Genomic DNA, 13,241 nt, shown 5'->3' with positions numbered 1-13,241 from the left:
GGGGGGGCTGCGATCGAAGCTGGGGGTATACGGGTGGATACAGCATACATAGGGGGGTCTGTGACCGAAGCTGAGGGTATATGGGTGTATATAGCGTACACAGAGGGGTCTGCGACTGAAGCTGGGGGTATATGGTTGGTCAGTACACGGGACCCCATACAAACAGGGCTCCGCTCAGTACACGCCCGGCTCTGCTCTGTACACACATAGCTGCGCTCCGTACACCTCATACACAGGGCTTCACTCCATACTCCTCATACACACACGGCTCCTCTCCGTAAACCTCGTACACACGACTATGCTCTGTACACCTCATACACACACGGCTCCTCTCCGTAAACCTCGTACACACACGGCTCCGCTCTGTACACCTCGTACACACACGGCTCCGCTCCGTACACCTTGCACACACGGCTCTGCTACATCCACACTGTAAACCCCTCCTGACCTCACACATAAACTTCCCCTCATCCAGCTCCATGACAACCAGCACAGCAGAGTCCTGCATACACTGAGGCCCCTGATCATGTGACTCCTGACTCCTCCCCTCCTGTGACATCATCACAGGTCCTGTGCGCACAGAGCAGCCGTAGAAATCTCTGGCCATGGTGGTCTCACCCAACTTCTGCTCTTTCTCCTTCTTTTCTTGCAGGGGCCGCAGTGGATTTCATCCTAGATCCATAGATCTGAATAGAGGAGCGATGTTCCTTCAGTCTGATGGTAATTGATGGTGACTTTTGTCCAACTTCCACTTTACCGAGTAAATCCCACCAGGACTGTAGCAGGTAAAGACCCCAATATCCACAGGTGTCTCTTCTAATGGGGGTAAAGTACCAAAGAAAACCCATCATATCCCGAGAAAAATAAACCCAGTACATGGAGACACTGGCCTCATATATCTCCTGTCTTGGTTGTTACCAACAATCTAATATATAATTGCCTAGAATACTACTTCCTGCAATTTGTGCCAACTTCCGTGGCTTTGTCCGGAGCTAATGTCTGGAGCTAATGTCCGGAGCTAATGTGCGGAGATAATGTCCGGAGATAATGTCCGGAGCTAATGTCCGGAGCTAATGTCCGGAGATAAGTGACGTCAACAGTGTCCAGTGTCTGATTGGTTGCCGCCTGCTGCGAGCGACCAATCAGAAACGTGCCGTACTGTGACACACTCCGCCCGCCATTTTGGTGTGATTTTTGAATTTTTACCTCACAGCAAGTTTCTACTGCGTGGAGGCGGGCCCAGTAACGTTGCTCTTCAAGCTCCTGCCGAATTTCGTCAAAAAAATGATAATACCATTTACCAAAACTATATATATTTAGTTGTGAAGTGGTTCAGTGACATTTTCACACCAATTTTGAACTTTTGTTTGGTGTTTTCTCCATATACTGCCTATTATTCACTGACTGTTATACTGAGAGACTGCCGTTTATTAACCTCTTCTTTGCCACATTGGGTATATTGCTCTATTATTTGCCACATAAGGACATTGTCCATTATTGCCCAGCAATTTCTCTGCAATATAAACTGCCTATTTATTAATATCTGCATTCCTGCAAAGAACTATTGCCTATTATTAACTGGCTATTTTCCTACTACCTGACACTGCCTCTTATTAACCTGTTGTTTGCCACCACCACGCTTAAAGCTGTTTAGCTTAGCCAACATGAGCTCTAATAGTAAGGATACTAATGACACAGAGCCCAAAGCTGCTGATGGCGCACGTAAGATTAGGTCTGATAGAAAGTATACTAATAATGCAGAGCAAAAAGACGCCGATGCCGCACGTAAGCGCAAACAGCGTGCTAACAAGAGTAGAGAGGATAGATGCAAGCGCATGGACACTGTTAAGTATACTAATGACACAGAGTCCAAAGCTTATGATGGCGCACGTAAGATCAGGTCTGATATAAAGTATGGTAATGATGCAGAGCGAAAAGCCGCCGATGCCGGACGTAAGCGCAAACAGCGTGTTAACAAGAGTACAGAGGATAGATGCAAGTGCCTGGATACTGTTAAGTATACTAATGACACAGAGCCCAAAGCTGCTGATGGCGCACGTAAGATCAGGTCTGATATAAAGTATGGTAATGATGCAGAGCGAAAAGCCGTCGATGCCGCACGTAAGTGCAAACAGCGTGTTAACAAGAGTACAGAGGATAGATGCAAGCGCCTGGATACTGTTAAGTATACTAATGACACAGAGTCCAAAGCTGCTGATGGCGCACGTAAGATCAGGTCTGATATAAAGTATGGTAATGATGCAGAGCGAAAAGCCGCCGATGCTGCACGTAAGCGCAAACAGCGTGCTAACAAGAGTACAGAGGAGAGATGCAAGCGCCTGGACACTGTTAAGTATACTAATGACACAGAGCCCAAAGCTGCTGATGGCGCACGTAACATCAGGTCTGATAATAAGTATACCAATGACGCTGAGCGAAAAGCCGCCGATGCCGCACGTAAGCACAAACAGCGTGCTAACGAGACTACAGAGGACAGACATAAGCGCCTGGACACTGTTAATGCTGCTTGCAATAAACACATTACTAATGAGTCTTTTGAGGACAAAACTAATCGATTAAGTAATAAAGCTGCTGCTGCACGCTCTCAACGTTGCAAACATAATATTTCCACGTCCTCAGTCATAGATTCTGCCCACAATACAGCTTCTTTGTCTCCATTCATAGAATGTGTGCAGCTTGAAGCTCCTTTAACCGTTGGTAAATCTGCACGTAAGCGCAAACACTGTCCTACTTACACTCCAAATGATAAACGCCGTCGCCTGCACACTGTTAAGTCTGCTTATAAGACATGCTTCACACCTGACTCTTCTAAGGCAACAAACAAACCATTACCAAATGCAGCTGGTGCACGCCGTGAATGGCGCAAAAAAACCGCTTGCACCTCCATATTAATAAACTCTGACCACGATACACCTTCCAACTCCTCAGTGATTGAATCTGTGGACAGTGAAGATCCTCTACCAGGTCCACGCTTTATATATGTTGGCTTACAGAAACATTCCAATGCTCCGTTATCACAACCTGTACCTCAACATCCTACAGGTTTTACTAATGATGACAGTACCATAGTAGAACACTCCTGTGGTCCTATGAACTATTTATGTGAACATTGTCAAGCATTACATTTTAATGCTGAGATACCAGCAGATAAAAATTTTACTCTGTGTTGTCACAAGAGTAAAGTGCATATACCTATACCCCAATATCCCGAGGTCTTTAAACGATTGCTGACAGGGGAGAGTGAGTTCAGTAAGAATCTCATGGAAAATATTCGTAGTATTAACAGCTCATTTGCTTTCGCCTCCATGGGTGCCAATATATCCCCTCCACCTGGACATGGCCCTTACTGTTTCCGTATACATGGACAAATATATCATCGTACTGGAACTCTACATCCCAGTGATGATCAAGTTCCAGCTTATGCCCAACTGTATATTTTGGATACCGCTACCGCGAATGAACAACGTTTAAACTGTGAACAAAATCAAAAATGTCATCCCACTTTGATGAGTATAATTGCTCTTCAGTTAGACAATGTGAATCCCTTTGTTGCTGCCTACAAAATGTTACGAGATGTGGAACATGAAGAACATCTTAAAGCTGAAGCTAATGGCACTCTCATGCCAAATATCATCATGGCCCTTAAACAAGATCGGAATCAAGACCCTCGCCGATATAATAATCCAACTGTCAATGAAGTTGCTGTCATATTTGAAAATGACAATGGAGAGCCACCATTTAATCGTGATATTTTAATACATTTACAACCGGACCCCAAAAATCCTTTGGCGCCAAGAACACAACAGGTCAGCATTCTACACAGTAATTTAGATGCTTTACTCTATCCTTTATTTTTCCCTTACGGAGACCAGGGCTGGCATGATGGCCTCAAGCAACAAGGGCAAAGTCCACGCAGAGTTACACAACTGCAATATTACTGCTATGTGCTGTCTGTCCGTAATCAGTTTAATCCACTCCTGAATGGTGGCAAACTCACTCAGCAGTACTTAGTGGATGCTTATGTGAAAATCGAGGCAAATCGCCTAAATTATATCCGTCAACACCAAAAGGATTTGAAAGTAGAGGACTATTGTGTACTCCAGGAACATCTCCAGAAAAAATCCATTGAGAAGGGCATCCCCATTGGAAAAACGGTCATTTTACCATCTTCGTTTGAAGGCAGTCCCAGGAATATGCAGCAGCGGTACCAGGATGCCATGGCTATTGTGACTAAATATGGTCGTCCTGATCTATTCATCACCATGACCTGTAATCCGAAATGGAATGAGATTACTGAGAATTTGGAACCTTGGCAGCGTGTGGAACATAGACCTGATTTGGTGGCACGTGTTTTCAAAATAAAACTGGAAGCACTCTTAAAAGACATTAACAATGGATTATTTGGGAATGTTTGCGCTATGGTTCATGTAATTGAATTTCAAAAACGTGGCCTTCCACACGCTCACATTTTGATTATTCTGGACAGCAACTCCAAATTAAGGACTGAGGAGGACATAGACAATACAGTGTGGGCTGAAATTCCCAATCCTACCCACTACCCTCAGCTCCATAAAATTGTTCTCCAACATATGATTCATGGTCCGTGTGGAGAACACAACCAAAATTCTCCCTGTATGGATCTGGGGAAGTGTACAAAAGGTTTCCCTAAAGATTTGCAACCAAGAACCATCATAGCTAAGGACGCCTATCCTACTTACCGCAGACACTTTGGCCCATCTTTTCAACACCATTCTAACATGATTGATAATTCGTGGGTGGTTCCATATAATCCGTTCCTGCTATTAAAATACAAGTGCCATATAAATGTCGAAGTTTGTGGTTCCATTCAGGCTGTGAAATATTTATTTAAATACGTCTACAAAGGACATGATAAAGCTAATCTTGAAATCTGCCAGACTAACATCCAACATGATGAAACACACCAATTCATGGATTCAAGATATGTCAGTGCACCAGAGGCAGCTTGGCGAATATTCTCATATCCAATGCATAAACAATCTCATAGCATCATTCGCCTTGCTGTACATCTACCGCATTCTCAGCCACTCTATTTTCATGAGGATGACTCTATTGGAAACATCAAACAAAAGCTCCATCAAAATTCTACACTTATGGCCTACTTCAAGCTTAATCAGAACGACCATCATGCTCATATTTATTTATACCGTGAAATTCCCGAAAACTATGTTTGGAAAGAAGGTTCTTGGGAAGTTAGAAAGCGAGCAGGTGGTTCTGTGATTGGACGAATGTATACTGTCAGTGTGAAAGACCAAGAACGTTACTATTTAAGATTGTTATTGTTACATGTCAAAGGTGCAACCAGTTTTGACAGCATAAAAACTGTACACGGAGTCACACATGAAACCTTCAAAGATGCGGCATTAGCTCTTGGCTTACTATTTGATGATAGTCTGTGGAGAAATACATTACTTGATGCCAGTATTCTCAACATGCCAGCAGAGCTACGTGACATGTTTGCCTACATTTGTATTTTTGGTCCTCCAGCTAAACCTCGGGACTTATGGGATGAATTTAAGGAACACTTTGTAGAAGACTACTGCCATGCATACCACTCCGACACTCTGGAGTGTGTCAATTGTGAAGGCTATGCTATGACAGATGTCCAACATGTTCTTAAAGCTCATGGCAAAACTTATATTGATTTTAATTTGCCACGTCCAGTCAAGAAACAACACCTCCTCCCACAGTATGATAAAGATTATGAGTTATCAGCAGCTGCTGAAATGAAAGCTACTCTAAATGAGGACCAACTTTTTGCTTTTGATGCTATCACTCAAGCTTTAAAAGACACTAATTCTACAGCAAAGTGTTTTTTCCTTGATGGTCCTGGTGGCAGCGGAAAAACGTACCTATATCATCTACTCCTACATCAGCTAAGAGGACAAGGAGACATTGTGTCACCTGCTGCCACTACTGGAATTGCCGCCAACTTGCTACAAGGTGGACGAACCATTCATTCTCTTTATGGGATTCCAATTCCTGTGAATGAAACATCTGTTTCCAGGATTAAGAATGATACCGATGCAGCAAAAGATTTGCACAGCACTAAACTTTTTATTATTGATGAGTGCACAATGCTATCCAAATATGCATTGCATGTCATTGATAGAGTTTTACGTGATGTCATGACAACAAATGTAGCTCACAAAGAAAAAACACCGTTTGGAGGTAAAGTGATTGTTTTTGGAGGCGACTTTAGACAATGTCTTCCTGTCATCTCTCATGTGACAAGAACTGATGTTGTAGAGAGCTGTATAAAATATTCACAACACTGGCAACATTTTACTCGCCTGCCACTTATTAACAACATGCGCTCCATTGATCCTCACTACAGCAGTTTGTTGCTTCAACTGGGAAATGGTGAACTATCTAATGAACATAACCTTGGAGATGATGTAATTGAAATTCCTCCAGACATGGTATGTACTGGCTCTTTAATAATTGAAATTTTTGGAGATAATCTTTGTATTGATGTGAATGACACCGAAAGTATAAATACAGCTGCATCTCATGCAATTTTATGTCCAAAAAATGAGGACGTTGAGAAAGTCAATTCCCAAGTCATGGATTTATTGATAGGTGACTATACTGAATATATCAGTGATGATTCCATCGATCCTGATGAAGCTGATGACCTCGATCAATACCCACTTGAGTTTTTGAATTCACTAACACCAACTGGTATGCCTTCACATCGGCTGAAACTTAAAATTGGCACCATTGTCATGTTATTACGTAATGTGAACACGAACAAAGGTCTCTGCAATGGAACGCGGCTCATTGTCACTGCCTTACATGCCAATATCATACTGGCTAAAGTAATTAGTGGGTCAGCAGCAGGAAATGTGGTATTCATTCCACGAATTGATTTGTGTCCATCAGAGACTGGATTACCTTTTAAATTAAGACGGAGACAATTTCCCATCAAGCCCGCATTTGCAATGACCATAAATAAATCTCAAGGCCAGACCCTCCATCGAGTTGGCATTTATCTACCAGAACCTGCTTTTGCCCATGGTCAATTGTATGTTGCTTTTTCCAGGGTGAAGCAATGTTGCAATGTGAGGGTTAAAGTGGTTAATACACCACTTCAAGGACAATTATTGGCTGATAGTACTAAAGTCTTCACACGTAATATTGTGTACAAAAATATTTTAGTTTAAACTTAATTTTCTTTTTTTTCATTATTCAGTTTTTCTAATAACATAGACAGCAATAGGCAAATTCTATGTGTAGAGATAAGGAAAAAAATAAAAAATAAAAAAAAATTAGTGTAGCCATAGACATATAGATTTTAAGTACTTATGTGGGAAATACGTATATAACATACGTACTCATTAGCATATAGGGTTAATAACTCTATATCATATCTACATAAATTTAGAAATATGATATATCAATACATATTTTTATAGGTAAGTAGAACACACATTAAGTACAAGATGTAAGATGTGTATCATTCAAATGCCTGTATTTGGTGATAGGAACCTGTATTTGAAGCTCCAGCAGTATAGCTGCTGAGAGATTTCATTTTGTTTTTAAAAAGGGTGAGGTTTTTGTGAACAGGTAAGAGACGGGTGGGATGGCTGTTCACACACATCTCTATCTTCAGGTGTGTTCTGTACATAGAAATAGATATATAGATAGGTACATTTTTAGATAGATAGGGAAAGAATAGAGATTTTGCTTTCACATCAACATTTTTCTGCTATTTGGAGAATTTATGGTGGAAAAAAGGCTATTTCTGCACTTCCTGCCTAAGGGCTGACCCACGCCACTCTTGCTGTAAGTTGCATGCAATGTATACGGAATTTGTACTTCACTTGCGGCAGGTGCGGCACATGTGGTTTCTGCTGTTTTCGCCACAAAATCTCCACTTACCAGTGTTTTTGTTGTGGCTGCATTTAATGCAATTGCCGAAGCCGCGTTTGCTGCATTTACTGCAAGTTAACTCCAAGCTTCATCTACATTGCATGGCACTTGCTGAAAGTGTGTTGTAGGTCAGTTCTTTGGTGCCAAGTGTGGAAGTTGTATTGTTTTTAACATTACTTCTGCAAATATCAGAAACATGCAGATGTGAAAGAGGTCTGAGTATTAAGAAATAGGAATCAGTTAGTTAGGACCCATCAGTTCAAAGGCTACCGTGATGTGGTTGATGGGCATGCTTATATTAGCCCATCGGTGTACTATGAACGTTGATTTCTTAAATTTTACACTTCTGTAAAAATAAACACAAAAAATTTGGGTACACAAAAAGGCTTTTATTTCTGTTGTACCTATTAGAATTATTTAAAATGAAGGCTTAGCTAAGCCCAAGAGATGATTAAAAACGTTTCATACCAACCCATCAGATGTAAAATTACTGTGAAAATACCTGATGGGCACACAAGTATGCACCAGTATGGGTACTAAGAGCCTTTCCACATAATAATGAAATATTTTAAAATGTCATAGAACATACCAATATACATAGTTATTGATACATATTATTTATTATTTACATTATTGTTCTTAAGCAAAGAACCGTTGTGGCATTTGCCACAACACGCAAAGTTGTCGTCTGATGTCTTTCATCCCTCCCCTCATAAGCATGTTCATGGATCCTGTGTAACTGTACCTTAAATAACAAGAATTGTCAAGAGCTGGTGAGTGCAGCCATTTTTTGTTCTTTCTTACTATTATTTATTAATTGTATTATTCTTACATTTGAATAAATAAAGTATATATGGATTCTAGACTCCCGATTCTTTAGAATCGGGCTGCCATCTAGTCTCTTATAAAAGCCTCAAACTTCTGTGTGTGAATCAGACCTGAGATCTAACGTGATAGAAGATTACAGTGCGGGGAAGACGGGAAACCTTCATATAGACGGCCGGTGGTGATGGACTCAGTGATGGACTCTGGACAAATATGTATCTAGAGCCGTAGTAGAAGATGAAGATGTCGTCCTCATCATGAAGTAGTTATTTCTCCTGTCCCGTGTAATGAATATCTCCTGCAGTATTGCTAATGCCGATCCCAGTGTCGGTAAATGAGACGAGAATTAGCATTATGGAAGACGAGTCTATGAGAAACGTATTCAGCTGCCGACTCCGAGGAAGAAACTGCTTGTTGTCTGTGACCTAAATATATAGGTTTTATTAGTAGATGGAAAGAAGTAAACTAAATACTGTATAATAATAAATCTCCTCATATGTTTCCCTTATCTTCAGTAATTGTATTATTACACAGGATTTTTATGATGTTACATCGGCTCATCTTCTTCTCATTCAGATCTCTACAATATCGGATCCTCTCAGTGAAGATCTTCTATATAAGAGAATTTTCCTGATTTACCCATCAAAGATGGATATGGACAGACGCAAGATGACGGAGAGGATATTACACCTCACCCTAGAGATCCTCTTCCGGCTTACTGGAGAGGTGAGATATTCTGATGACGTCACATTACATCATTCTTATCTATGGGAATAATAGATGGACAGAACTGGAGAGGTGAGGACTCTGGAAATGTCTGTAGTGAGATTTATTAATGTGTCTCTCCATAACCAGGATTACACAGTAGTGAAGACCTCTAGTGAGCGCTGTCAGGATCCTGTGTCTGAGGGATGGGGAAGACCCCTGAGCCCAATCACGGGGCCTCCACCTCACCCCCTGATACAAGAGGACATCAATGACCAGAAGATCCTAGAACTCATCTACAAGATGATTGAGCTGCTGACTGGAGAGGTGACACTGCTGGGAATGCTGGGACATTATACAGTAACGCTATGAAGGGATCGGGGGGATGACGGTATCATTGTATGTGTCAGGTTCCTATAAGGTGTCAGGATGTCGCCGTCTATTTCTCCATGGAGGAGTGGGAGTATTTAGAAGGACACAAAGATCTGTACAAGGACTTCATGATGGAGGTTCCCCAGCCCCTCAAATCACCAGGTAATAGACAGGACTAAATACACATGGTCTATAATTATCTGTATGTAAGGAATGAATTCAGTCCCTGTATGTGTTTCCTCCAGATCTATCCAGTAAGAGGACAACACTAGAGAGATGTCCCCGTCCTCTTCTTCCACAGGACTGTAACCAAGAAGATCCCAATGTTCCTCAGGATCATCAGATAGATGGAGAGAAGGTGTAATGAGATCTCCCTTAGGCCGATTTTACACTTCTTTTTATTTCCGATCCCGGAAAAACCAATACTGGAGATATTAGTGTCCGTGTGTTTAATACTTGCGGCACACGTGTGGCAACCATGTGCTGCCTCAGTACCACACAGACGGCCGCCTGGGAAGAAGCGCTACTTAAAGTGCTGTTCCCCGGTGGCGGGTGCTGAAGACGGCTCTCATCGTTCTTCCCTGCTCTGCCAGCAATCGTCAGGAGCAGAAGAGAATGATGAGTTATATTAAAGTCTGAACGATGACAGGAGGTGGGGGCTTTTCGGACTCTTACTCCCATCATCCGACACTTGCTGCAGCTAATAACAGTGACAGCAGGAGCGGATGATCGGGGTATTCCTCAACGATATAATGAAATAAATTAATGAAAAACCCGGTGTGGGTTCCCCCCTAATTTCTTTAACCAACGAGGCAAAACTCACAGCTGGGGGCTGCAACTCTCAGCTGTCAGCTTCAGCAAGGTTGGTTATCAAGAATAGAGGGTGTGAAGACCTGAGGTTGTGGGTTATAAAAATCACCTAGGCAGGTTAACGATGCAACTAATTTTTTAATTCCATACATCCATGGTTGTATAACAAATCCATGTAGATGGCCAACACACAATGTCCTCAGTCCACAAGTTCCCAATCTGAGATCGGTAGTTCCACTGGCTCCATACCAGGCGATGCCCACTGCCTCCCAACTTTTGGTTGGCCCACAGATTTTGTATCTCCAGCTGGTATAGTGTGCAGTCACTGCCTATGTTCCTCCAGACGATGGATAGCCTGACCGTAGCTCATGGATACCCCTCCAGCCAACAATCTCCAAAGCTCCATAGATCATCCATCCATTCCAACTTGGATCCTCTTCCATCAAAATCCCTCCAACAACCTCCTGATTCAACCCGATGTCTTTTTATCCCGCCCCCTTAAACATTTATAATAATAATAATATTTTTTTATTTATATAGTGCCAACATATTCCGCAGCGCTTTACAAATTATAGAGGGGACTTGTACAGACAATAGACATTACAGCATAACAGAAATACAGTTCAAAACAGATACCAGGAGGAATGAGGGCCCTGCTCGCAAGCTTACAAACTATGAGGAAAAGGGGAGACACGAGAGGTGGATGATAACAATTGCTTTAGTTATTCGGACCGGCCATAGTGTAAGGCTCGGGTGTTCATGTAAAGCTGCATGAACCAGTTATCTGCCTAAGTATGTAGCAGTACAGACACAGAGGGCTATTAACTGCATAAAGTGAATGAGAACATGATGCGAGGAACCTGATTGTTTTTTTTTTTTTTTTAAATAGGCCACACAGGGATCGTTAGGTTAATGCATTGAGGCGGTAGGCCAGTCTGAACAAATGAGTTTTTCGGGTACGCTTAAAACTGTGGGGATTGGGATTAATCGTATTAACCTAGGTAGTGCATTTTCCTTTAGCTCACAGAACAAGGCATATTCCATCAGCTGGGACTGTATGTGAGACCTCCCGTGGTGATGGCTCCCCTGAGTCTACTATCCCAACCCACACAATGGCCTAGGTTTCGGAGTACAATGGGAGTGAGACCTTGATACAAATGAGATTGATAGAGTCTGGCCTTAAGGTACCTTCACACTGAGCAACTTTAGAATGAGAACGACAACGATCCATGACGTTGCAGCGTCCTGGATAGCGATCTTGTTGTGTTTGACATGCAGCAGCGATCAGGATCCCGCTGTGCAATCGCTGGTCGGAGCTAGAAGTCCGGAACTTTATTTGGTCGTCAGGTCGGCGTGATTCATCATGTTTGACAGCAAAAGCAACGATGCCTGCAATGTTTCTTCATGGAGCGAACAACCAGCAAGAGCGATAAGTGAGTCGCCGTTATGTCACTGGATTGCTCCTGCATCGTTCTGGTGTTGCCGTGTTTGAAGTCTCCTAGCGACCTAAACAGCGACGCTGGAGCGATCGGCTCGTTGTCTATATCGCTGCAGCGTCGCTTAGTGTAACGGTACCTTTAGGTTCACATAAGCTCTAGCCTGCTCGTCTTCCTCTGCTGACTGCCACTGAGTAGAAACTGAGCATGAACAGATGAGCAAGAAAATCACTAATAAAATAAAGCAAGAAAATCCCTAATAAAACACATCAAGCAAATTATCTATTAAAGTACAATAATATTGATGTAACCGGTGCTCCGTGCTGGAAAAAGTCTTTATGTCTTAGAGCTGTGGACTCCGCTCTACGTCCATTTGTCCTATAGTCTTCAGTAAACGGCCATATCCTCAGTGATGCATTGAGTAAGATCGGTTAACGATCGAAACGCGTCGCATGTTATGTGCACTCCTGCATTCGCACTTAGACAAGGATTTGTTGTTCTTATTCGTATTTTAACGGAGAAATAAAGATTTGAAATTTTATGGAGCTGGAACGCATTCTTCTGTTTTCCACTATATCTACTCATCCTGGTCCGAGATGAAGTTCCGTGCACCTGCGTTTGATCGGTGAGCTGGCTGTGGCTTTTTAGCCCAAACTTTTTTTGCTTTAGGCCATATCCTCACACTGGGGTCCCTATGCTATGTTTGTTTTTAAATATTTTAATAAGTAATTTAACAAAAACGGCATAGGGTCCCCGCATTTTTGGCAACCTACCTCGCTAAAGTTCACAGCTAGGGGCTGGTATTTTCATGCTGGTAAGGGGTCATTGCTTTAGGCCCCCTCCAGCCTAAAAACAGCAGCCCACAGCTGCCCAGAAAAGGCGCATCTATTAGATGTGCCAATTATGGTGCTTTGCCTGGGTCTTCCCACTTGCCCTGTAGCGGTGGCAATTGGGGTTAATATTTGCGGGGTTATTGTCACCCTTATATTGTCAGGTGACATGAAGCCCAAGGCTTAGTAATGGAGAAGTGTCTATAAGACACCAGGGGCTGCCATCAGAGCATTACTGCCCTGACTGGCGTATGGGGCTCAGGGGGCAGAGGGGGCCCCGTCTCATTTGCCCATCGGGCCCGGGCCCCGAGACGCAGGTTCTATTACT

The 13,241-nt window shown here is 42.6% G+C and overlaps 1 protein-coding gene across 2 annotated transcripts; it reads left to right on the top strand.

Moving 5' to 3' along the window:
* Positions 1-576: 576 nt before the first annotated feature.
* On the top strand, positions 577-12,623 carry LOC138663411 (gastrula zinc finger protein XlCGF66.1-like). 2 transcript variants are annotated; one of them, XM_069749604.1, is made up of 5 exons: positions 577-720; positions 9,337-9,486; positions 9,616-9,792; positions 9,876-9,999; positions 10,083-12,623. In XM_069749604.1, the coding sequence occupies exons 1-5, from the start codon at positions 718-720 to the stop codon at positions 10,199-10,201; spliced, it is 573 nt and encodes a 190-aa protein (XP_069605705.1). In that variant the 5' UTR covers positions 577-717; the 3' UTR covers positions 10,202-12,623. The 2 variants fall into 2 exon arrangements, with proteins under 2 accessions (XP_069605705.1, XP_069605704.1); XM_069749603.1 differs by having other exon boundaries at positions 672-785.
* Positions 12,624-13,241: the final 618 nt, after the last annotated feature.

Source organism: Ranitomeya imitator, chromosome 2 (assembly GCF_032444005.1).
Source record: "Ranitomeya imitator isolate aRanImi1 chromosome 2, aRanImi1.pri, whole genome shotgun sequence".
Classification (NCBI taxonomy): Eukaryota; Metazoa; Chordata; class Amphibia; order Anura; family Dendrobatidae; genus Ranitomeya; species Ranitomeya imitator.
This window is presented reverse-complemented; position numbering and strand designations above follow the sequence as displayed.